The 23,624-nt window shown below is 34.5% G+C and overlaps 1 protein-coding gene across 12 annotated transcripts in view; it reads left to right on the top strand.

Annotated features, from left to right (window-relative positions):
- Window positions 1-23,209, top strand: part of LOC143203982 (transmembrane and coiled-coil domains protein 2) — a 78,701-nt gene extending 55,492 nt beyond the window's left edge. For 5 of the 12 annotated variants that reach the window (XM_076416362.1, XM_076416364.1, XM_076416356.1 and 2 more), the window contains 9 exons: window positions 4,704-4,899; window positions 6,110-6,437; window positions 6,497-6,722; window positions 9,612-9,739; window positions 15,318-15,570; window positions 15,633-15,789; window positions 16,512-16,688; window positions 18,060-18,241; window positions 20,899-23,209. In XM_076416362.1, coding sequence (XP_076272477.1) covers window positions 4,714-4,899; window positions 6,110-6,437; window positions 6,497-6,722; window positions 9,612-9,739; window positions 15,318-15,570; window positions 15,633-15,789; window positions 16,512-16,688; window positions 18,060-18,241; window positions 20,899-21,028 — 1,767 coding nt within the window. In that variant the 5' untranslated portion in view covers window positions 4,704-4,713 and the 3' untranslated portion in view covers window positions 21,029-23,209. Of the gene's footprint in view, window positions 1-4,703; window positions 4,900-6,109; window positions 6,438-6,496; window positions 6,723-9,611; window positions 9,740-15,317; window positions 15,571-15,632; window positions 15,790-16,511; window positions 16,689-18,059; window positions 18,242-18,426; window positions 18,561-20,898 lie in introns of all 12 variants that reach the window. The other 7 variants (XM_076416365.1, XM_076416366.1, XM_076416357.1 and 4 more) reach the window with 3 other exon arrangements.
- The last annotated feature ends 415 nt before the right edge of the window (window positions 23,210-23,624 follow it).

Genomic DNA, 23,624 nt, shown 5'->3' with positions numbered 1-23,624 from the left:
ACAAAATCTGTCTTAGTCAGTCGTTGTTGATTTCTGGTGTTTTATGGACAGTTTTTGTACGTGCTTACTTTTAATCCAAATAAAACTAATTACAAACTATTGTTTTTGAAAGATTAACATATTTTCTATTTCGTTATGAATTTCCATCCGTTTTTAAACTTTTTTCCATGTTAAACCCGTTAATTAATTGACAAATTAAAATTAAAATTGTCTAGGTTGGCAAATACTCCGCGAACTTACTAAATAACCTGGTGTGTTATCTACGATTTTGTGATTAATTAAATAGAGAGTAATAAAATAGAAATTTAGCAAATACCAAATAGGTAACCCAAAATCTTGTAAGGTATTTTAAGAATAGTTTTATTATATTTTGTGTCGTATAGAGACACCAGTAAAAGGGCGAACAAGTTAGCAATTATGCTTAAAAAATTGAGTATTGAAAAATTTTGAAAATTTACGGGCTGTTCTATTCATTAATGTTTTCAGAAGATATTTTTATCAAGATCAAACAAAATATTGTCATTTATTCAATTATCAATATTGAATAATTTTAAAAACCGTATTCTATCTACCATTTGATGGGACTTGCTTTCAGCAATCCCTAGGAAGCAGCAGGGAAAGTCAAGAAAGAAGTAGAAGATATTTTCTTTCAATATATAAGATTATTTCTTTGTTTTTTTTTGTAAATATTTCTAAAGTGAAAGGAATGAACGTTGCCCTTCGAATTGTTTTGCTCTCCACCATACAATTCAGATCTGGCCCCAGTGATAACTAACTAAGTGTTTCTAAACCTCAAAGGAATGCTCCAAGGTTCGAGGTTCGACTTAAATGAACAAATGATTCGAAGTCTAGGCGAAATTAAAACCTATTTTGAAAACAAAGAAAGATTATCCTGCAAAAAGGCATAAAAATGTTGAAGAATGCTGGTTTGAATGTATCAATCTTGAGGCAGAGTATTTTGATATATAGAGTTGAATTTTACTAGGTCCAGGGCATATTGTTATAAATCCTTATGAATCTGAATAATGTTAAACACACTGAGAACCTTCGAACACAAATAAATACCGATTATATTAGATCTTTTCGCACAACAATCTACATCATATACGATTTGGCCTGATACGTTTTTAATTGTCGAATAAATGGCAGAGATACATTTTTATATATAATTTTCTAATAATCTTTAATAAGTATAAATATAACTATATATTTCGTATATAATTTTCATATATTAAGTATACGGAAGAAGTGAGATCGTTTTATATTTAAAATTATTACTAAACTATTTAAAAAAGTTCCAACTTCTATTGACATATCAACATTGACACTTTTTTACTATAATTGGTCGGTTTGTGTAGTATATATATATAGTATATATATATAGTATATATATATATGTTGCCTGTATATATGCTTTATATATATGTTGGCTAATATGATTTATTTTGTCGATAAGTTTCGTTAATATTATGAGGTAAAAGAGATTTAGAAAATGGGGTAAATGTGTAGACAGCTGTTGGATTATAATTCGAAAAGTATTAAGTCTAATTATTGCAGATATAAATATGACCTTTGATTTCGAAGAGTGATGGAACTTGTTGATTTAAAAGCCATATAAATTGTCTTTGAAGTCTAATAATATTTTTCAAATGAGAGTGAACAATTAAACTCATTGGACACAAAAAAAACTTTGTTTGAAAGGCTAATAAGAAAAGAAAAGAGAAGGCTGCAGTTTTTTTTCTGACATTGCACAAAACTGATAGGGTGTGGTATAAGAAATTTAACTACAAATTAACTAAGCCACTGTCTAATTATTCTTATTTTAAAAGCAAATGTTGTTAATTTGGACACCAACAAAATGGCTAAGCAATCTTGAAACATTGCACCGAAAAAAGAAGTATTGGACTAGACATTTAGAAAAATGCACTAGATACCGAAATCTTGCCAGTTCTACTGTATTAATGTAGAACCAAATATTTACATATACGATTTGTTTATGTTGGATCCCCATTATTTGACATAATCTTAAAAAGATGCCCGTGTCAATTGTTGCAAAGATATACAGTAACGGTGCATCAAAAGCTTTATATAACATCTACACAGGTAACGACTCTTAGATCTATGCGAGTCCCAACTAAAACAACAGTCCACTGTATGAGTCCCAAGTCGAAGCAAATGTTTGTCTGTTTCTTCGAAACAACTGGACCTGTGGTGGCTGTGTCGATAGAGCAACGTAGAACGGTGAATTCTAAATGGTACACAACTATTTGTTTACCAGAAGTGCTTCATAAAATAAGTAAACAAGAAGCTGCAACGAAGGATCTTTCTTCACCATGACAATGCAAGCTATTACGCATTAACTGAAACAACCATCATGTTTTGAAGATACCTCAATCAAAGTGGAAAAAGTGTTACGAAAATTGGTTGGTGAATACCTCGATAAACAATAAAACCATTTTAGTTAATAAATCAGTCTCTTGTCATTATTAAGCTCGAAATATAGATAGTAACAGTCGTACATAATTTAAAAAAATTTTTAGATAAGATAAAGTTAAATGACACTATAGTTGCAGAAATTGATACAATATTATTTTAAGCGACAATCTCATTGCAAAAGTTATTAAAATTATCACAGCTCAAGGCTTTCTTGTGAAAAGTGTGTGCGTTATTAGAACTTTCCATTTAAGTATTTCCATATAGATTTTCACGAATTTTGCAACGTGTGACCGATGTGTTTTCATGTTGCAAAATCTTTTTTCGCGTTTCGGCTTGTACAACGACCGTTTTTCTTTTATTATTCGACTAAGTGCACCACTATAAATGATCATACTTCCTGCCGATACCGTCCTGGTGTTGAAAAGAAATGTTTACTCATTAGCAAAATCATAATGTATCTGTAATGACTTAATAACAATTCTTTGGCAAAATTACATAGTAGTTATTGAAAGTACTGCCGATGCTAAATTGGAGAATTATTAAAAATTAATTCACAATCTTCTGTAAATATATTTTTTAAATATTAAACTTAAAACTTAATATTAAATTTATAACTAACAAAAGTTTATCTTTTATTCTATTATGTACTGTAGATGTGTCTCGGTTTTGTGACATAATTTGTATGTTTTTGAGTTGTTGAATGATTAATTTTTTTCATTGGACGGCACGTTTCATGACAATTTCGGTAACTATTTTTTTATAACATCTTTATTAGACACGCTTAATACAATCTTAATTATTATTATTATTACAATTAATTTATTACTACTTTTCCTATGTGCTTGGATTAATTAACAAGCAAGACAAGTGCGAGAAAATACATCAGTATGTATTTCTCAATTATAAAATTATAATTATTTATTAATTATTAACTTATAGCTATAATTTACACTAATAATACACACTAAATGTTCACACAAGTTCGTATGGTTTTGTTCGTTTCAATCTCCTGAGATCCTGCTCGCTATCCAGCAGTTGTATTGCTTCCACGTTAGTATGATTTAGTAATCTTCTTTCGTGTTTCAAGGCGAAATCCTGCACAACTTCGCAAATCCATTTGATTTCCAGGTCATCGTGCAGTTCTTCATTGGTTACATAGCGATAGGCATTGGTAATCAATCGAAGAATCTTGTTTTTTAGTGCAACCCCATATTTGCACCCCATAGGTTCAAATTGGCTTTATAATTGTATTATAGATCAACCTCTTTGATTTTACATCAAGTTGAGAGTATCTTCCGACTAACCAGTATAGTTGTTTTATTTTGGATTTCGGTAACTATGTAAAACAAGTTATTACATTAAAATAAAATAGAATAGAGTTCAAAAATATAATTTTACTTACGTAAGAATACACTTTACATTTTCGTTTAAGGGAATTTAAAAGGTCTGTCTGAAGCGTCCAACAATAGCCTGATATTAAGACGCTCTATTTTCCGTGGTACATTTTCTCCATCTCTTTGTCATGGTGATATCGTTCGAAGTAGGAATTAAGAAGATGTACTTTTAGACTCATTAGACTAACTTAGGTTTCAAATGCCTTTAGCAATGTTTTAACGGTTTATTTTGTTTATAGTAGGACCTCCTCTAAGTCCTCCATAGAGTTGGTAGGTCTCCCAACAATTTATAGACTGTCCTCTATTTCCACTATTTCCAAGGACTTTATGTCTCTTTCTATTTTCTCGCATCCGCTTGTGCCAGAAATTCGTCTGGATTCTCAGTAACAGAGGAACCATTTGACTGATAACTTTATAGATCGTAAGATACATAGCGTGGTGCAGCTTGAGTGGGTCATCTTGAAGAAGAAAAACAAGCTTTAGCTCGTTAAGGACTTGTTTTATTGTCTCTTTAGAAAAGAGAGAGATACAAATAAAATGAAACAGGTAGCTGATCGATCACTGCCAATTTACCCATTCCTTTCTGTGTCTTTTAACAAAATGCAATGGCAAGAAGACTTCCCTCAAAATCTGCCCAAATTATTTGATTTCCTTAAAGAAATTTCCCTAGAAAAATGTACCTTATACATAGCTTTATTTTAAGATGATTTTTATTTATACACAATTTTATTTATTTGTTTGTCTAGATATTTGTTTTATTTAGATTAGAAGTTTTGTCATTGATTTTACTTATTTATTTTTGAACTCTAAACAGTATATTCAATAATATCTTTTGGAGATTGGAGGTGTTCAATACATGTATTTATATTCCAGGCTTGAAGCAATGGATAGTTTACAAGTTGCATCGGTTCAGCCTACAGTTAGTAGCAAAACATCTAGTCGTAGTACATCTCCTTGTCGCCAGAAGGGGTCGTCTAGTAGTGATCACGCCCCCAGTGTAGAGCGCGACAAAGGTTACCATCCACATCATGTAAAAACCTTTAGTCATGGATCAGCGGATAGTGCGAAGGTAAGTGACATATCTTCTAAACATTTGCATTTGCATTTATTATGCACTTCTCTGGATCCATATACTTCAACTATCAACCTCTAGTTGTTTTACTTTATATTTTGAAAGATCTTATACTTTCACCGACTAGTCTTGTTTTTATAATATTAATACAGCAAATGCTCGATAACGTGAACATTGACTAATGCAAACCATTGTAAACTTTTCGATATCAGGTACAGTATCAGGATTAGCTTAGTTCACATTAACTAACATCTATTGTGTTATAAAATAAACCTAACTTCTTTATTCCTTGCCACATCTATTATTTCTTTCACTATTTTTTTTCTTGCTTTTTTCGCATTTGTCATCATTGTTCGTTACTTCTTTACTTTCCACCCTTATTCGTTTTATTTTTAATATGTTCTTGTATTTTTTTGCCTTTATGTAAAAAGAATTACTATTGGTATTCACTTGATAATGGAAATGAAATGCATTCATTTTCTTCTTTTTTTTTGTTGGCATTTAGTTCCTTTATGTTATTTTTGTTTTTTCAAGGTGTTTGTAGAATCTGTATTACTTAGTTGGTAATTTTTTATATATTCTCCTTTGCCATCCTATGCCCTGAAATACTGCTATAACTATTTGATATATTTCAGTTCAGACACTACTCTTTCTATCTATTTTGATTTTGTGTGTATTTCATTCCCAGCTTTCTTCTTATTTTGCTTTTTTCGCATTTGTAATTTCTTTATATATGTTCTCCTATCCTATGTCTATTAACTTTTCTTTTTCCTAGATCATCTTCCGTCTTTGTTTCCTCCATTATTTTCGTCTATGCGTTTTTCTTCATTTATTTATCATCATTTTTTAATCTACAATTATTTTTTGATCATCTAGCTTTTGTTGTATAATTATTTTTATTTATAATTTATATTATAAATTATTTATACACTTCTTCTTAGATTCTTATTTATATTCCTCCTTAAGTTTTTTTTTATTTTTCATTATTTACCTTTTCTTTTGACAACATTATTCTAGTCGGTCTATTGCCTTCTCGTTTATCAGTTTCATTATATTGTTGAAACTTCCTTTTCTTCCTTTTATTTTTAATTTTATCCCTTGTATGTCTTTATGAGCATTATATTTGATTTTCCAGACTTTATATTGTTTGATTTATTCCTCTCCTTTCATCCCCCCGCGTTTAACTCGAGATATATGGAAATTTCAGAGCCAGGAAGCAGGTCAGGTCCCCCATTCTCGATCGTCCCGTCACAAGAGCCCCACCCAGCTGGCGCGTAGCCACGCCAAAGATCACGACAGCAGCGCCTTCTTGGACGATTCGGTGGGGCAGATCGCCAACGCCTCCTCGCAGGACATGGAGGTATCCCAGACGTACCCGTCGTCATATATATCGAACGGCAGCGGGGGGGAGGCGAAGGAGGACGAAGCCGACGGCGCCAACCTGGATTCCAAGACCAGCTTGATCCTGGAGCATCTGGGCAACAAGATCGTTCGCGTCCGGGACCTGATCAAGATGGAGCAGAAGCTGCGCGACGGTGAGCAGTCGGCGAGCTGTTCACCCGGCGAAACCTTAATCACATCGTTTTGCTTCCAGATAACGTGAACGAGTACTTGAAACTGGCCGCCTGCGCCGACAAGCAACAGCTGCAACGGATCAAGGCGGTGTTCGAGAAGAAGAACCAGAAGAGCGCCCAGATCATCGCCCAGCTGCAGAAGAAGATGGACGTGTACCAAAAGCGGGTGCACGACCTGGAGAAGTTCGGCGTCCAGGGACATCGGCCTCCTCGGGAGGTCCTCCGGGACATGGGACAAGGATTGAAGTAAATCCACTCGAAATAATATGAGGGACACTGTTTATATTTTGAGCCTAACGATTTAAACAACAAATTTCTGATTTAGAATCATGTCATGATCGTTTATAGTCCGCGACAAAAATTTAACACACTATAGATTTTTCATTTCAACTCTTCAAATACATTTTTTAGCTTTAGATTCTACGATTCATTACAAAGGGGCAGCATTTGTTTATTTATGTTATTCTCACGGAACCTATAAGTAAACAATAACAGGTCAATTGAAAAGTCCCCGCCCTGACACATAGATGGCGCTACTAGAATTAAATCCATATGGTTTTTAGTTACCCCTATCCCTCAAAAGATGCGTGTCTAAATTTGATAGCTGTCGGATCATTAGTTTGTGAATTATAGCATTTTGAGTGAAGCAACTTTTGTTATTTATAAAATAATGCTTTTTGAAGGGAAAAAATACAGTTGAAGCAAAAACTTGGCTTGATGCCTAGTTTCCGGACACTTCCTCAGGAAAATCAACCATCAAGGATTGGTATTCTAAGTTTAGACGTGGTGAAATGAGCACCGAAGACGGTGGACGCAGTGGACGCCCAAAAGAGATTGTTACTGACAAAAACATTAAAAAATCCACAAAATGATTTTAAATGACTGTAAATTGAAATTGAATGAAATAGTAGACACTCTAAAGATATCAACTGAACGTGTACATCATATCATTCACGAATATTTGGGTAATAGAAAGCTCTGTGCAAAGTGGGTGCCGCGCGAGCTCACTTTTGACCAAAAACAACGACGAGTTGATGATTCGGAGCAGTGTCTGAAGATGATTAGACGTAATAAACCCGAGTTTTTGCGTCGATATGTGACAATGTATGAAACATGGCTCCATCATTTCACTCCGAACGACGAACGAAGGTTATGGCGTCTGTATTTTGGGATAAGCATAGAATAATTTTCATTGACTACCTTGAAAAAGGAAGAACCATCAACAGCGACTATTACATAGCGTTATTGGACTGTTTCAAGGACGAAATCGCCGAAAAACGGCTGCATTTGAAGAAAAAGAAAGTGCTGCTTCACCAAGACAATGCACCGTGAATCCATGTATTGTGCTTCGAATTGGGAAGAATGTTCGCTGGGAAAAAATTTTCGTCGAATGAAGAGATGATCGCCGAAACTGAGGCCTATTTTGAAGCAATGATCAGTGTATCAGCCTTGAAAGGAATTATGTTGAATAAAAAACTAATTTTGGCAAAAAAATATGTTTTACTATGGTAGGCCGGGGACTTTTCAATTGACGTGTTAGGACAAAACTCGAACACAGTTAGGCAAAGATATCGGAAGGAACTGATCAATATTTTGAATTTTTATTTTAGTAATGGGTACATCCTGGGTAAGTAATCCTTTATTTTTCACAACTTCAATCGATCTCTTCGGTAACATTTCATATAGGTTTTTGACACAACCTTGATCTTGAACGCTTTCCATTATATAGTCTTTTTTAGTTGTTCAATATTATTAAATTTTTTACCCGTTGAGTACACATCACGTGCTAGCTTACCTCCAACAATTTTCAGCGATATTCAAACAAGAAGAGCGTACTGGCTGCTTTAAATTTTTGAATATTGTGTTCTGAAAAATATAATTCCAACCGGCAATTTGTATTCCATAGTTAGAAATTTATTTATTTATGTATTTCCTTCAAAACTTCACCCAACTGTCTTTGATCTGATCTTTTCTTAAATCATGATTCTTTAAAACAATTTTTTCATTCTGCTTCAGATATTTCCAAAACACGTTTTTTATATCATTTTACGCGCAATTTAAGGTTAGTTTGCGAGAACAAAGAAATTATTCTGTGCTAAACCAGGACTGATCTTAGTTTAGAATCTACAGGGTAGTTTTTCTTTTACTTCATTATATCAGTGGTAGTACAATCTATTCTGTCGATATATTTGCACTTTAGTATTAAAAAGAACGTATACTTGTCATCACCTCTTGAACGAGAAGCTTCGTACGGATTTCGTCGAATTACCAGTGGCATAAGAGAACCACCACGCATCCTTCCTAAAGAAAGCTACTAAAGAGTTACTCTTGGTCATAATCTGGCCCGGTCAACTTTCACTTGTAACAAAATTATCTTTAACTATTCTTATCTCCATACACTTATAACTGCGATATTTCTGTCCTAAATGTCAATAAACGAAGTCAAAAATTACTTAAATTCACTCCACGAATCAGCAACACAAGCTCTCGTCCTTTTGATTTTGATCAACTGTAGTTAATAGATTTTGACAGGTATGAAAATAGAAATTCATCTTTTTATACTCTAATGTAAGTAATCGAAAACTTATAATGTAAACACTTGTCATCACTACTTAAACGAGAAACTTCCTCGTACGAATTTGATCCAGTAGCAATAGTATAAGGGTCGCAACATCCTAATTCTAAATTGTACATATATCTAATAATTGATTCATATTATTAGATTCTTCTAATGTAAACACTTGTCATCACCTCTTGAACTAGAAACTTCATCGTGCGGATTTGGTCGAATTAGCAATAGCATACGAGTCACAGCACCTCCGTCCTAAACTATATTTCTAATTCATTAATATTATAACATAAACAAAAACTGGTATAATGTAACCACTTGTCATCACACCTTGAACGAGGAACTTTGTCGTGTGAATTTTCTCAATTTACCAGTGGCTTAACAGTTTCATAAATTGATATTAACTACAACTTCCTTAACATTAAATATACATATATACATTGTCAAAATCGCGAAATAACAGTTAATTATTGATAGTGATCGAAATTAAATAAAGGCCCAAAATATGCATAGTGTTCGTCGTAAACACGCGGGGAATCTTGTCTACGTTTGTTGGTCGTTTTCAGGAACGTAGGTGGCAACATCCGAGACGGCATCACCGGTTTCGGGGGATCCGTCATCTCGAAGCCGAGGGAGTTCGCCCATCTGATCAAGAACAAGTTTGGCAGCGCCGACAACATCAGCCAGTTATCAAGTGAGTGCGTTTTTGCGCCAGTTTCCGTTCTGTAGCTAGACATATTAACATTGAGTATTCGAACATCCCAAAGATTGTCGTTTTTATTGCTCTGACTTTCCGGATGTTTACTCTGCCCCAGACGAAGGTAACTCGTAGCAGTTGACGTGACCGAGGTGCGGTTTGTCGGAGGAGATCTTGGCCGGGGGATGGGTTCTAATGGAGAGATGGTTCAGAGAGGGGGAGTCACGATTTTATCCGACAAACTGCATCCCTTAATGTTTAGCCATATTTTATTGGTGACTTCTTGGAATTGATCGTTTTTATTAGATTGTTGCGACTCGACTACGTGTAGGAGAAAGTATTGCGGTTTATTCAACGTCTTTGTATATAACGGGACATCATAAAGTTTTGGTAAAAGGTCAGAAATAATGAAAGGTCCTGCAAACTCATACAGTGGACGGACAAAATAATATGAACACCTGATAAGATATTGAGCCATCATTTTATTTTAAAACAATTGCAGTTATTCAAGGAAGATGAATTAGAGAAGATGTTTGAAGGTATTCTGATGATCCTCAAACCAAGACTGAACCTTTTTCGCTGTGTGTGTGGACGCATTATCATCTTGGAAGGTTTGGTAGCCATATGCTAGTCAAACTAAGAACTTCATTGTTGAAGACATCGAGATATTCATTCGCAGTCATCCGACCAGTGATGTGAGTGAGAGGACCAGCTGGATACCACAATATTGCCTCCCAATCCATATTATTTTGTCTATACTGTTTAACGTGGGCTTCGAGCCACAGTCCTCAGCATTAGCTTAATGACTGGCTACTGACCAACTTAGAGACCATCCCAGAAGACATCAGGTCCTACCGAGCCTTGCTACTGGCGTAACTGAAATGGTTTTCCGTGTAAGATTTTAAACTCTTGCCTAAGAACATTCACAAATATAAATTTATAACCATGCCTTTCCGCGATAGGCAGTAGGATTATCTTGTCTTAAATCCTGCGGCTACCTGATATCTGATAATTTCTGAGTTGTATAGTCGTTTTATCTCCTTGTTTATATATATATATATATATATATATATATATATATATTTTTCAAATATTATCGATATTTTGTTTACTATTCTATTTATTGTATTTTTTTAGTTGTAACCATTGGTTTTAATAATTTTTAAAGCAACATAATAGCATCGTTAGTTGAATAACTGCAATACTTTTTACTATAACTTTTATCACGATTGTTATTTTAAAACATTTTATGATTTACCATTATTATGACCTTTACGATAATTGTGAATACACAGGATGGGACATCTGTTAGTTTATTTTAAAAGTGTACGTTAATTTCACAGTAACAAAGTGTTTGTGCCAAATTTCCAGTGTAAGAAATGGATTGTTTGGCTTTAAGCAAGGTTGGGGAATATAGAAACAATATTTTCGAAATTTCGGTCGCAGCTTATTTTCATCTTGAAAATTCATAAACAAACAGAACCGGAGGATTTCTGGTTCCTCAAATTGAAATGTATTGATAGGGAAGCCATTACATCCTGAAAGGATGAGCGTTTGACGTTGGTTTTGAAAATAATAATAGCGTTACCGTGATTTTATACAATTTAGACTAGGGTCAGTTTTAGTTCCAACAAATATTTCTTTAGGCAAAATATAGTTGTGATTTTATTTGAATTGATTCAAATTACTTTGAAAGACCAATTCATTTCAATATTTTTGATATATATTTTTATCACTAACAATTCTCTCACGACATAATTCTAAAGCTCATCAGATAATTAAGAGTTTCGAACTTGTCGATACAAACTATAATAACTTTATAGTTAGGGACTTCACATTGCCTAAAAAGTTATTCCCAACTTCTTTAAATGATGTCGAAGTCTTTTTTTCCTCTGTACTCATCATTGCTTCCAAAATTAGAATCAAATATTAATTTACGAATATCGGACACAACAAAAATCTCTTCTTTTGGTTTAGTTTTTAGCAAACAATAACATTTTCTACATAATTTTTAATAAACCATCACCATCTTTGTGTAAAGCTTTTCCAAATTGCTTGATTGAGTCGATCTAGTATGTAGTGATGGTAGAAGAATCTTTTTAGAGTCTAGTAAAGTTTTGTGCAAATTGTTCTTGTTGGATCTCAAAATTTTTCTTACATGCCTGTATTTTTTGGATCAATGTCCTTTAAATTCAATCAATTACTTATTCTCTCCGCTGGCCCACTCACATATCACATGGCACAGAGAAATTTTATTACCCTCTTTTCTTGGCCAAGGAGCATGGACAACATTTTTAAATACCCATACAACATCCAATAATCAGATTTTTTATTTTAGTAAGTTTCCTTCATATGAACTGAATAGCAATTTTTTTTTATTACTCTTCGTGAGTCCACAATCTGCCCTATTGGCAATAAGTATTTCTTCTGTTTATATTATATATACATGGCATGTAGAAAATCACTTCATTAAGAAATCTTCTGTATAAAATATTATCTTAATTAATTAGTCTTATTCTCATGCTTATTCTAAACTCTACATATGTCCAGTAAACAGATCAGGTGGTGTTAAACGTTTTAGTCTACGCACTTCACTATCACGTCGCATATTTAGCTGATTAGCGAGTACATTGGGATGCACTGACACTCTTTCGAAGTACTTCACACAAACACGTTGGATTACACTCGTTATAGGTTCTAGAGGAATATCGCGTTGTATCACTTTATTTGAAATATAGTACGGAGCATCAACAATGGCACGCAACACCTTATTTTAGAACCGTTGATTTGCTAGAGGTATAGCAATGAAGCATAATTATTTCTTAAATGTAATAATACAAATTTCAAACTTTTCTAAATAATTTATTTAGTACATTGTTACTAATAATAACGTTCATATGCTGGAATTATAAATAACACTGCTGTTTTTCTATTAAATGCACCTCACTATCCTACACAAGATCAAATGGTTTGCTTCTTTTAAGTCTGTGTACTGTTCTGGTGTTATCTAAGAGTTGTATTACTTCGATATTGACATGGAAATGGAGTCTGTCCTTATGTCTCCTTGTTATTATCTTGATTTCCTTAGTGACAGTGGGTATCTGAAGGTCTCGTTATAAGAAATCAGTCCTATAGTATCTGGGTACACGTACAATACTCCTCAGTACTTTTTTCTGGAAAACTTGTATTATAGTTATATTACTTTTTGTAGTATAGGTTTCAATACTTGTTTATATAATACCAATTTATTAAGTACTGATAATTATGGTTTTGTGCCAAGTAACCAATATGCTTTCCTATATTTGAACTTCAACTATTACCTTTTCTTTTTTATATGCTCCTTCTATATCACTTGCCTGTTGTAATTTTCTTGTGGCTTTTTCGTTATTGTCTCCGATAGCAAGAATCGCAGTATCATCAGTAAATGTGGCTATCGTTATATTTTTCATTTGTGGCATATCACATGTGTGAAGAAGGTTCCAATTCACTTCCTTGTGAAACTTATTTTTGATACTGAAATATTAAAATGTGAGAAACGCGTGAATGACGCGAACTCTTATTACTATTTTCGGAATCAGCTTACTAATTTTTTAAAGAGTTTGTATAATCGACGGTGTGCCGCAAAGTGGGTTAAGAGAATGGGCTGACACCAGGTTAATTAATAAAAAGAAAATTGTTATATAAAAAAAGTATAGTTTCAAAATATCAGGAAAAAATTAACAGATGTCCGGCCTTATATTTTATGTAATAAATACACTCAATTGTATTCCAAGTTGACATGATGAAGTACTGAAATCTTGTATATAAGCTTCCCTGTGGTATAGGTAGTTAGAGAAATTCCCCTGTAACATATATCTGTTTTGAGTGTATATATAATTAATATACGAGGTTGTTCAATAAGTTTTGTCGATCGAAAAGACAAACGTGATATTATACTTTGGAAAAAATTATTTAATCTAGATTATATCGTCTAAGAAGGCGAATTATATTGATGAATGTTTTTTCTCAAGAATTTTGATATTCAGCAAGTTGAAAAGGTGACAATAATATTTTGAGCCTATTGTTCTTGGCACAGCTTTTTGAAACATGTTATTTTAACCAAAACGTTTTCACACTTCCTCATAAGATCCCTAAATTAATCGATGACATCCAAAACCATGTTTGTTTCTATGATGTTCTGATATAGCTTTTGGGGGCGCTTAACATAAATCGTTTGGGGAGATTAGTATTACAACGTTTACAGTAACAATAGCCCATGAATTTATTTTGATGATACACTTAAATATACATACTATATACACTAAAATATACAGATATGAACAGTTGTAAATAAATACATATAATCCACTAAAACTGCCAATGCACGTCAATGTTGCTACATTATATTTGACTTTTGGTTTATGTCGTATGTCGGTTTATAACCTCCAATTATTATCATTAATGTTTTTAAGAATTTTGCAAAGATTTGGCAACATTGTTTTGATGTTTTTACACTGTTTTTATAATCGTCATGCCAAGAGTGGCCCATTTTGAAATATCTGTCCCGTCTAGATACAGAAATGTATATAATGAATCTTCGTTAATTGTTTTGTATACTTTTAAAAATTGTATTCTTTTAAATGCAATGCCTGTAAGCTCCATTAGACATCTTCGTGGGTCATCTAAATGGTTCAAAATCAAATCCTATATTCCCTAACAGTTTATGAAGGGATGACTTACATCCGTCAAATGGCTGCATATCCCTAAGATCGTTAAGCATACTTCCCAGACTAACAGTTTTCTTTTAAATTATGTTTCGATTGAAAAAACTACTTACTGTTTTTATATATTTCATAAATTCGATCTCGAATGATGAACAACAAAGCATTGTTTTACATTGTATTGTTTTTTATATTTTGAGAGATCTTAGTCACAATGCCCAACATTCACTGCTGCTGCAACATACTAAAATGTTATCAATAAAACCGCAGCAACTTTATTTCGTTCCTATTCAAAGTAACTGATTAAAGTCGCAACGTGTTTCTGACTGACTATTTATGGGCTTCAGCATTTTCAATCAGAGTAATTTCAAAACAAGCAAAGCGCCAAAACAACGTTTGCCGGTTTATAACCTCAAATTATTATCACTAATGTTTCACTAAAGATTTTTGCCATCATTTATTCTGTCGTGTTGATTCGGTTACATGTTTTTACGCATCAGACAGCATTGTAACTCTTTAACTAGAATTCTATGAGAAGAAAACATACTGTCTGGTTTTGAAACGAATAGACTATATATTCGACGTCATCTATGACGTGCATTAGCTATTTTATTGGACCGAAGCCCGTGTTCATCAAAAACTAGTACCGTTTATCGAGAAATAAAACTAGGAAAGAGCAAAACTGATTGAACAACCCATTTAACATATGCATACATGCTTAATGCGAAAGCTACGCCCCCCCCCCCCCCCCTAAAAAACGTAAAAAACTACAATCCCCCCACCCATTGTTAATAAGTATAACTGTCCGAATAACCCCGTCCGTTTGCACGCCTTAATCTAACCGCACGCCGTTCCCTCTCTCCTCTCAACGGCAGCTTGGTACGTAGGGGCCGCTCAGTCCGCCAATCAGACCACGGGATCGGAGGGTAGTTGCGCAGGGCCGTCTCAGGAGGGCGTGGCCGGCGAGGAGTCGGCGGCCAATCATAAGCCGACGACGAAGCACGGCAGCGCCACGTTGCCGATGACCGCGTCACAGAGTAGCATGCAGGGCGGGGTCGGCCAGAAGAGGTTCCCCAGTGACGACGGGTCAGAGTGCGAGAGCAGCGTCACCAGCGACAGTATAGGAAGGTAACTGTTCTTCGAGTTCGCAATTCGGGGCTTTTTGATCTCATCGTCGTCGTTTCCGATAGATACGGACATCCGCAGGAGTTAAATCAGGAGCACTACTTCACCGACCTGGTGAAGAAGAACAAATTATTGCAGGAGCAGGTGGATGCGTTGAAGGAGAGCGCGGAGAACACCAAGAGTCTGCAGACGGAGGTCCAGTATCTTCACGTAGCCTTGCAGGTAAGTCTTGCTGGTAATGTTGGATACTTCCTGAACGAACTGCAATAGCAAAAGGTTCTTCACGAATTTCTAGAAATGTATCTTTGGATCTACTATTAACGCATTACATTAAATATAAACATAATTTATAGATACAGGATATTTAGAAAGGTTTCCAGATTATTTTTTTCAAAATCAACTAACTAGATCTATCAACTTTTAACTGGTCCCCAAGTTATGTCCTTACTTTAGTGGAATTTTTTTAATTAAGACCTTACAACTAGTTTTCGCCTTCCAGTGATTTTTTTCAAACCATTGACATCTGGACTATGATGAGCATCACCATACATTTTCACAAGGAATTTCACTATTTACAAGCAAATTTAAATGTACTTTTTTGTGCCACCTTCCTGGAAAAACTATAATCTCCTCAATGTAGGACTTCTAATATTCGAGATCAGAACAACTATTTTGATGTGTCGAGACTTTCCAGCCTCTCTATTAGTCACTAAAAATGTGTATGGTCTAGTTTTGTGGTAATAGAGGATAACGTCTTTCCTATTCTTCCATTCTGGTCTCTTTTTTTTCAATCGCCTGCTTTAGTCTCACTAGTTGTTGATTGTAGAGAGTCAAATTAATTCCCAATCTTAAGAAATCGTGATACATTTATGTACCTCTTGCTGGTTCGTTCTCGAATTACGCTACAGTAAGGCTAATCTTGAATGACGGTCATTTCTTCATAGGACGAAAGGTTCAAGGCCGAACGTTTAGAGGAACAAATCAACGATTTAACGGAGCTGCATCAGAACGAGGTGGAGAATCTGAAACAGGCCATGGCGGACATGGAGGAGAAGGTCCAGTACCAGAGCGAGGAGCGGCTGAGAGATATCCACGAGATGCTGGAACAATGTCAAACCAAGGTGGGTGTCGTCGTTGTCGTCATCGATAGTGGTTTTATCCCAACTCGATGTGAGATTATTTTTAGAGATCTTTGCGGTTATCGTATTGAATGATTCTGTAATTTTATATACATGAAAACATGGTTAGTATATATTGATCGTAATTAATCACGTTAAGTTTTTGTTATAATTAATAGTCATAGTTATACCCGCGAATAATAATTGTAATATGTACTGTGTCTGCATTTCTCTACTATCTATCTGTCTCTTTTCCAAGTATATTTAAAAATACCTGGAGATAGCAGATGTGATTATGTTGAAACATTGTCAAGTAAATAACAGTTCTCTTCGAATTCAGTTAAGGAGATCAATAATTTAATCTGTTACATTATTGTTAGGGATTGCTTTGTCCTAAATTTATCATGTCAGAAACCTAAGATTGTTTTCCCTTTCTCAAAATTGAGCTACACTTCATACTGTTCTCCAAAATATCCACAATCTATGCACATATACATAAAATTTGCTAGTAAAGTGTCACTATTGTTGAAAAATAAAATTGATTCAGCAGCAAAAGTAAGTAGTTGCCACTGAATAATATTAAAAAATCTATAAAACTCACTTGAAGACTGTAGTAAAGCTAGTAACGTAAAGTGATCATATTTATATATGTTTGATACAGTTCTTTAATTTGCCAAAATTCATATCAATAAATAATTAATTTAAAATGTAGAAAACCACTGCTTTGCTAAGTTATGAAGTATTGTCTTTCTGAAAATTAGAAAAGTACACTCGAAGCATTCTAATACCAGATGAAATTTGTACAACAGAGATTCTGTATGTTTCAAATTGAACAACGTATTGTGGCAAAAAAAGTTCAGCAATAGCCAGTAACAGACGCATTCTCTTGCATGCTGACAACAGGACAACGTGAAAGATACGCTATCGCAGCTCGAATGGGAAGTTCTGTCGCAACCAGCGTGCTAACCAGACATAGCGTCTTCTGATTAGCTATGATTAGCTGGCACACGGTTTTGAAGTGCTAAAGAATGGTGAAAACGGATCGTTAATAGGATCGCTACCAAACCAGCATCATCCTTTCGTCACGCTATCGCCATGTTATTAGAAAAATGGGGAAAAAGTTTTAGGAAATGATAAAAAAAAAAAAAAATTTGATTAACATACTGTACCATGTTTTGTTAAGAAACGCCTTAAAGTAAAACATGATTAGAATACATGCAAACATCTAATACGACCATCAGCTAATATGACAAAAGATCAAGCATGGCCCACCGAACTGAACCACTTTGTATAATACTTTTATAATTCATATTTCAAATAAATACTACGATGACTATAGATATATATATATAGACGGTACTTATCACCTTTCAGATACAAAAAATGGAACACCAAGCGTTGCAGCAGCAGCAGTACGTGATGCTCGAGGGCCTAGACAACTCGAACGCTCGCGCACTCGTGGTGAAACTAATAAACGTCCTGCTCACTGTCCTGCAGGTGGTCCTGTTACTGGTTGCCACCTGCGCAGGTATCATAATGCCTTTCCTGCGAACCAGGTGAGTCATGCACCCTTAGTCCTCGCCGTTCAGTCAGTCTACGTTTATAAATCGGTAAGGGCAGTCCCGACAACCCGAGGGCGTGGCTTCCGTCCAAGGCCGCGCCTCCCATCTCTAACTCTCTCTCTTTGTTTCGTTATCTTTTGTTTTCTTTCTTTTTTTGTTGTTTCATTTTCTTTGTATAGCTCCACTAGGGGAACGGTCACGGTGACAGAAGTGACGGACGGCAAGCATCAACTGGGCAACCTGGCCAGCTTGAAGTGGCCGTCAATCTTCTCCAGGGGAATATGGAAGAGCTGACCTCCGCACACCCTCTTAGGTAATTGTTCACAGTTTTGTTGGGTAAAATGTGAGAGTAATCCACGTTTTTCGTGTTTATATATAAGACATCAAACATTTCTTCAAAATAACTATTATTACTTCTAATGTTAAATCTATTGCTAAATAAAATAATGACAGTATAAGAAGAAGCTTGATCTCAGTCTTAACCTCTTCTTCAAAAGTGAAATGCTTATTCTACAAGTCACAAACCCAAAAGCGACTGATAGAGTTTAATTATGATTACTAATAATCCAGCCATCAGCTTAATGGATCTTCTGAAGTCTGTACATATGTTACAATCACACTAAAATTGCTGAACAATAACATGAAAAGCAAGAGAATATATAATACCTAAACTATGAAAGCAAAGTACACCAAATTAAAAGCAAACAGAAACATAAAAATATACGAATATAAAAAAAAACTAACACTATGAGCTTTTGTGAGTAAATACATTTTTAAAATTTATTTTGATAATCACATAGTGAACAGTGAGACAATTGTGAATTATTGGTGTGGTAGTTTCAAAACTCTATATGTTATATATCACATCAAGTACACTCTGTCACTTATTGTGAAACAATTTAATAATTGTCAATTTTATTTAGTTGAATTTTTTTAATATTGTCCTGATAAGTTAATTTTCTACCATCCATTCCCCACACCTTCTAGGATTATCCATAATTAATACCTTTTTTCTCGTATGTAAGAATTCAATCAATAAGTGGGTCAATTTGAAACAAAGAATACACGAATGTAAGACCCATTGTTTTGTTTTCTGTGGTTAAATAATGTTGAGCCTATTCGAGCAATTTTTTAATAAAAGCCATGACATTTAAACTTTTTGTTATAGTTGATATATCATACTTTAATACAAGGTCGTTCTCCGAAAACAAACATTATTTTATAAGTGTAACTTAATCCACAAAATATTTCCAATTTGAAAACTAAAGCTGAAATGATAAGGTACAAAATTAAGTCCAGGAGATGAAATGACAAAGTTGATAAAATATACATTTTAATCACGAAAAAAATCAAATAGGAAATTAAATAAATTAACTAAATTCTGGTGTATGAAACTATTTTGTAGAGAGTTAGTTAAACCGAACTTTCTCCATGCTATTTTGCAAAAATGTGCCTGTAAATTTTTGTTTTATTTTCTTTGTTTCTGCAAAAAAAGTAGATTTTACGCGGCATTCGATTAAGGAAACATTCGAGAATAACAACACAGTAACACTAGTAAGGAAGTTAATAAAGATCAAGAGTAATAGTGTAATTAGAAATTATATAATAATAAGGATAAATAATTTTTGAAAAGTGATATTGGCAACTGGATTATAAAGACAGATAGACCTTGTCAATAAAGGCAAAAGGCAAATAAGGTTTTACCAGTTTCATCAACTTAATAATTTCTCAATATATATCTGACAATGTATGATAATTGATATGTTATCATGAGATTCCAATAACATGAAATCAACCCATTCATACAGACATCAGCTGTAACTAATTGTAAATATAAGATAAGATCCAGTAATGGTTTGGTTCTGTGTATAATAAATATATATATATAAATAATTGTTACTGCAAGACTGTTAATTGTTGCTTGCTTCTTTCTGCATTTCTTGTTCTCTTGTTCAGACTTTCTCGTCAATGGTTGTAAAATATGATTGTTATAGTTTGACCACCACACCCTTCTTTATTTCGTTATATAAATCGCTAATTGACTGGTCTAACAAAGCAGCGCTACAAAATTATAAAAAGTTGAAAAAAAACAAACAATAAACCTTGCAAATTATCGTATATTACTATAAATCATTTCCGCAATGTTATAAATGCTACAGAAACTCCACTAAAACTTTGATATCAACACTTTATGACGATAAGGAATCTTCCAACAGATAAAAATCGATGTGACTATCAATAAATTTAGTTGGTAAAATATTTTTCTTTTATATGCCACTGCCTCTGATGGGAACTCATATTATGGTGTGCCATATGTTGTACTATTACAGAGGTTACATATTTGGAAGCAAGACTGAATTTATGGTAGATAACGTGGATTACTTTTTCACGTACCTCATATTTCATTTTGACTGAGACTGTATTGCGTTGCATCCCATCGCGTGAGGGCTTGAGTATTTTGTTTTCCTTTGAGGGTAACTAGTAACCAGATAAACTTAGACTGACGGTGATTATCTTTGGTGTTTGGTGTTGTAGCCTGTAACAATCAGTCGCTAGGCAACTAGATGTAGCGACGGCGTTGACCCGTCGGCCTGTGTGTTGCGCGTACGCACTTGAACAGGAAGGATTTTACCGGAGATTTTCTTTTGCAGAGTCAGGATTATCACCACCGTTGTTTTCGTTATTGCCATAGTGTTCACGCTGAAACAGTGGCCGGAAGTGCGCGACATAGGCAGTCACGCGATGAAACGCCTTAAAGACACTCTGGGTCCGGTCGACTAGCGTTTACTGTTGGCCCTAGTGACCAGTGGGAGCCTCCATAACACTAACAGGCCCCGCCCCATCTCTATGGTTGTGTTTACAAAAGAGGCGTGTCCCGTCCGTCCGGGGGGCGGTCGCGGACCTCGCCTACCACGATTAACCGAGTGATACAACTGTGGCGGCTATACACATACACATACACACTGATTACACACACATACTTTTGTTATTCCGTTGGGTTTGACTTTTTCTAGGTTTGAGTGTCGCGATTTAGCCGTAGAGCCTCGAGATCCCGCCCGTTGCTCAATTGTTTTTTTCTCGTCATTTTCGTTGTTATTGTCCGTATTATTATTATTATTATTATTATTATTATTTTTAATGGGAAGACCAAAAATATCTAATTTAGTAAATTATTCGTTGACTACTTGTTTTAGAGTAAGACGGATCCGCTCTATTTTCCAGAGTGAATTTTAACCCCCCCACCCCGTGAATCAAATGAAAATTACTAATTAATTAAATTACAAACAAGAAACTAATAATGTTAATAAAATAATAAGGAATAATATTTATAAATAAGGGATAAACCAAAAAAAAATGCGTAGCGTGTAATATTGAGACGATGCTTTATCTACCTGTGGTTCTGTTTTGTTCGTTTGACGAGGTGGATTTAATCCCAGTCACTAGACGTAGAGGGCATCCCCGATGATTATTATTATGATGATGATAATGAGATTCCTGCGGATTTTTAAACGCTGCAAAATGCTCGCTTGTTGACTGATATCGGAGATTTTTTCGTTTCGTTTTTTAGTCGATATGACAGGGTTGTTGCGGTTGTAGAGTTTTTGGTGTCAATGTGGATGTAGATGGGGAGTTTTTATGGAGGAAAACGATCGTTATCTTCGATCATAATATCGTCTTGTTCATAATACTTTTGATTTATTGGAATTACACAAAGAGCTGCTTAGTTCTCTTCTCTCTTCTTCGAAAAAGTTTAACAGTTCAACAAAGAAATCCATCATAGCCATCTTCTGCAGAAGTTTTGATTAATATCATTGCCATTTTAAATGCACTAATGTTAATACTCCACTAGTTCAGGAAAGTTGTCCTTATAGTACTTTTCTCCTCGGCTATTATCATCACTCGAAGATTATTTGGCTCATCATGACATCTTTTACCAGGGAAGCAATTTAGAGTAAGAAAGCTCCAATTTTCATTCTTTAGACCTCTTGAACATTCAGAGAACTTGTAGAGAGAACTCTTGTTGGTATGATGAAATATAGTGGATGATTTAATAAACATTTCAAGTTAAAATCGAAGCTAGCATCAGATAAATTTAACGATGATCATTTTCTGTCAAATTGTAACCCATGCCAACAAATATTTAGATTTTGGCTATTCGCAGACTCTTGAATCTCAGTAAGATATCTGAAAGTTAAAATACATCATAATGTTTCTTTCTTCAAATCTACTGGTGGTTAAACGTGCCCTACGTCCACAGAGGCTCACCACTAATCGAACATCCACAACATCCCTAATCTGTAGTAGTATACTAGGACACAGAGCGTCAAAACAAATGAATACATACTTTGAAACGTGTTTCGTCCATTTTTCTAGTTTGCCGTGAGATTGAATGCGTGTGAGTTAATATACAGGGCCTTTCGGGAAGTACAACACATATATATGTATAGGGGAGATTTTGAAGTTCGCTGTCGTTAGTTTCCATTGATAGTCGGGCTTAAAGCGATATTTGATGCGGTGCTTGTCCGAATCCCTGGTTGGTTGCGTTTTGGAGGGTCTGCTTGGGTTTCGGTTTCAATCAATGTAGGGTTATGTTCATAATTTTAAGCAATATAAAAAATCAACAATCATTGACAAAATTGTAGGAAAAGTTGTTCTTATTCCCAGGTTTTTACTGCTATTGACTATGAACTTTGACAAACTATCCTGTAGATTTTTTGAAACCCCCAAACCCACGCGACTTCCTCCAAATAAACAAATAGACTAAATACTAGTTCGAATCATCCCGAACTAACCCACGTTCGTTTGTTGTTTTAGTTCAAAAACTGTTCGGTTTCAATTATTTATTTTTTCCCGTATAGCTAACTGATTATTATATATACACATATATAGTTTTAGGATTTATTTTGTATTTCAATATTCGTATTTTGTCTATTTAAATAAAATTTTATTTTTAATTTACAACTTTGCATTTGATGTTTCCCGCTCTCGGTCTTGGTCCTCTTCCTTCTTCCATCAACTTTCCAGTTTCAGGTTCCCTCGAGTTTAAATTGTCGCGGTTGCGGAGTGTTGAGGTGGAATTGCCGTCGTTTCGGGAGAAGACTACAACGAGAGATAATATGGATCCGACAGCTGAAGACACAAGTAATTATTTTCTACAGTAGTTTCACTAAGATTTAACAACACATAACATTCTTTTTTGGCGCCATTAAATTACCGAGGCCGTTCAATATATTTTTAACCGACTTCGAAAAAGGAGGATCTATGTTCGGCTGTATATATATTTTTTAATGTATGTTCGCCGATTTCTCCGTCAGTTTTGGGTCGATTTTCAAAATTTTTTTTTATTCGAAAGAGTGCCCTTCCGAGGTGGTCCCAC

Source organism: Rhynchophorus ferrugineus, unplaced genomic scaffold (assembly GCF_030347505.1).
Source record: "Rhynchophorus ferrugineus isolate W39M unplaced genomic scaffold, kcgeb_rfMv2 rfM10, whole genome shotgun sequence".
NCBI lineage: Eukaryota > Metazoa > Arthropoda > Insecta > Coleoptera > Curculionidae > Rhynchophorus > Rhynchophorus ferrugineus.
The sequence above is the reverse complement of the archived record's forward strand: the minus strand, read 5'-3'. Positions and strand labels throughout refer to the sequence as shown.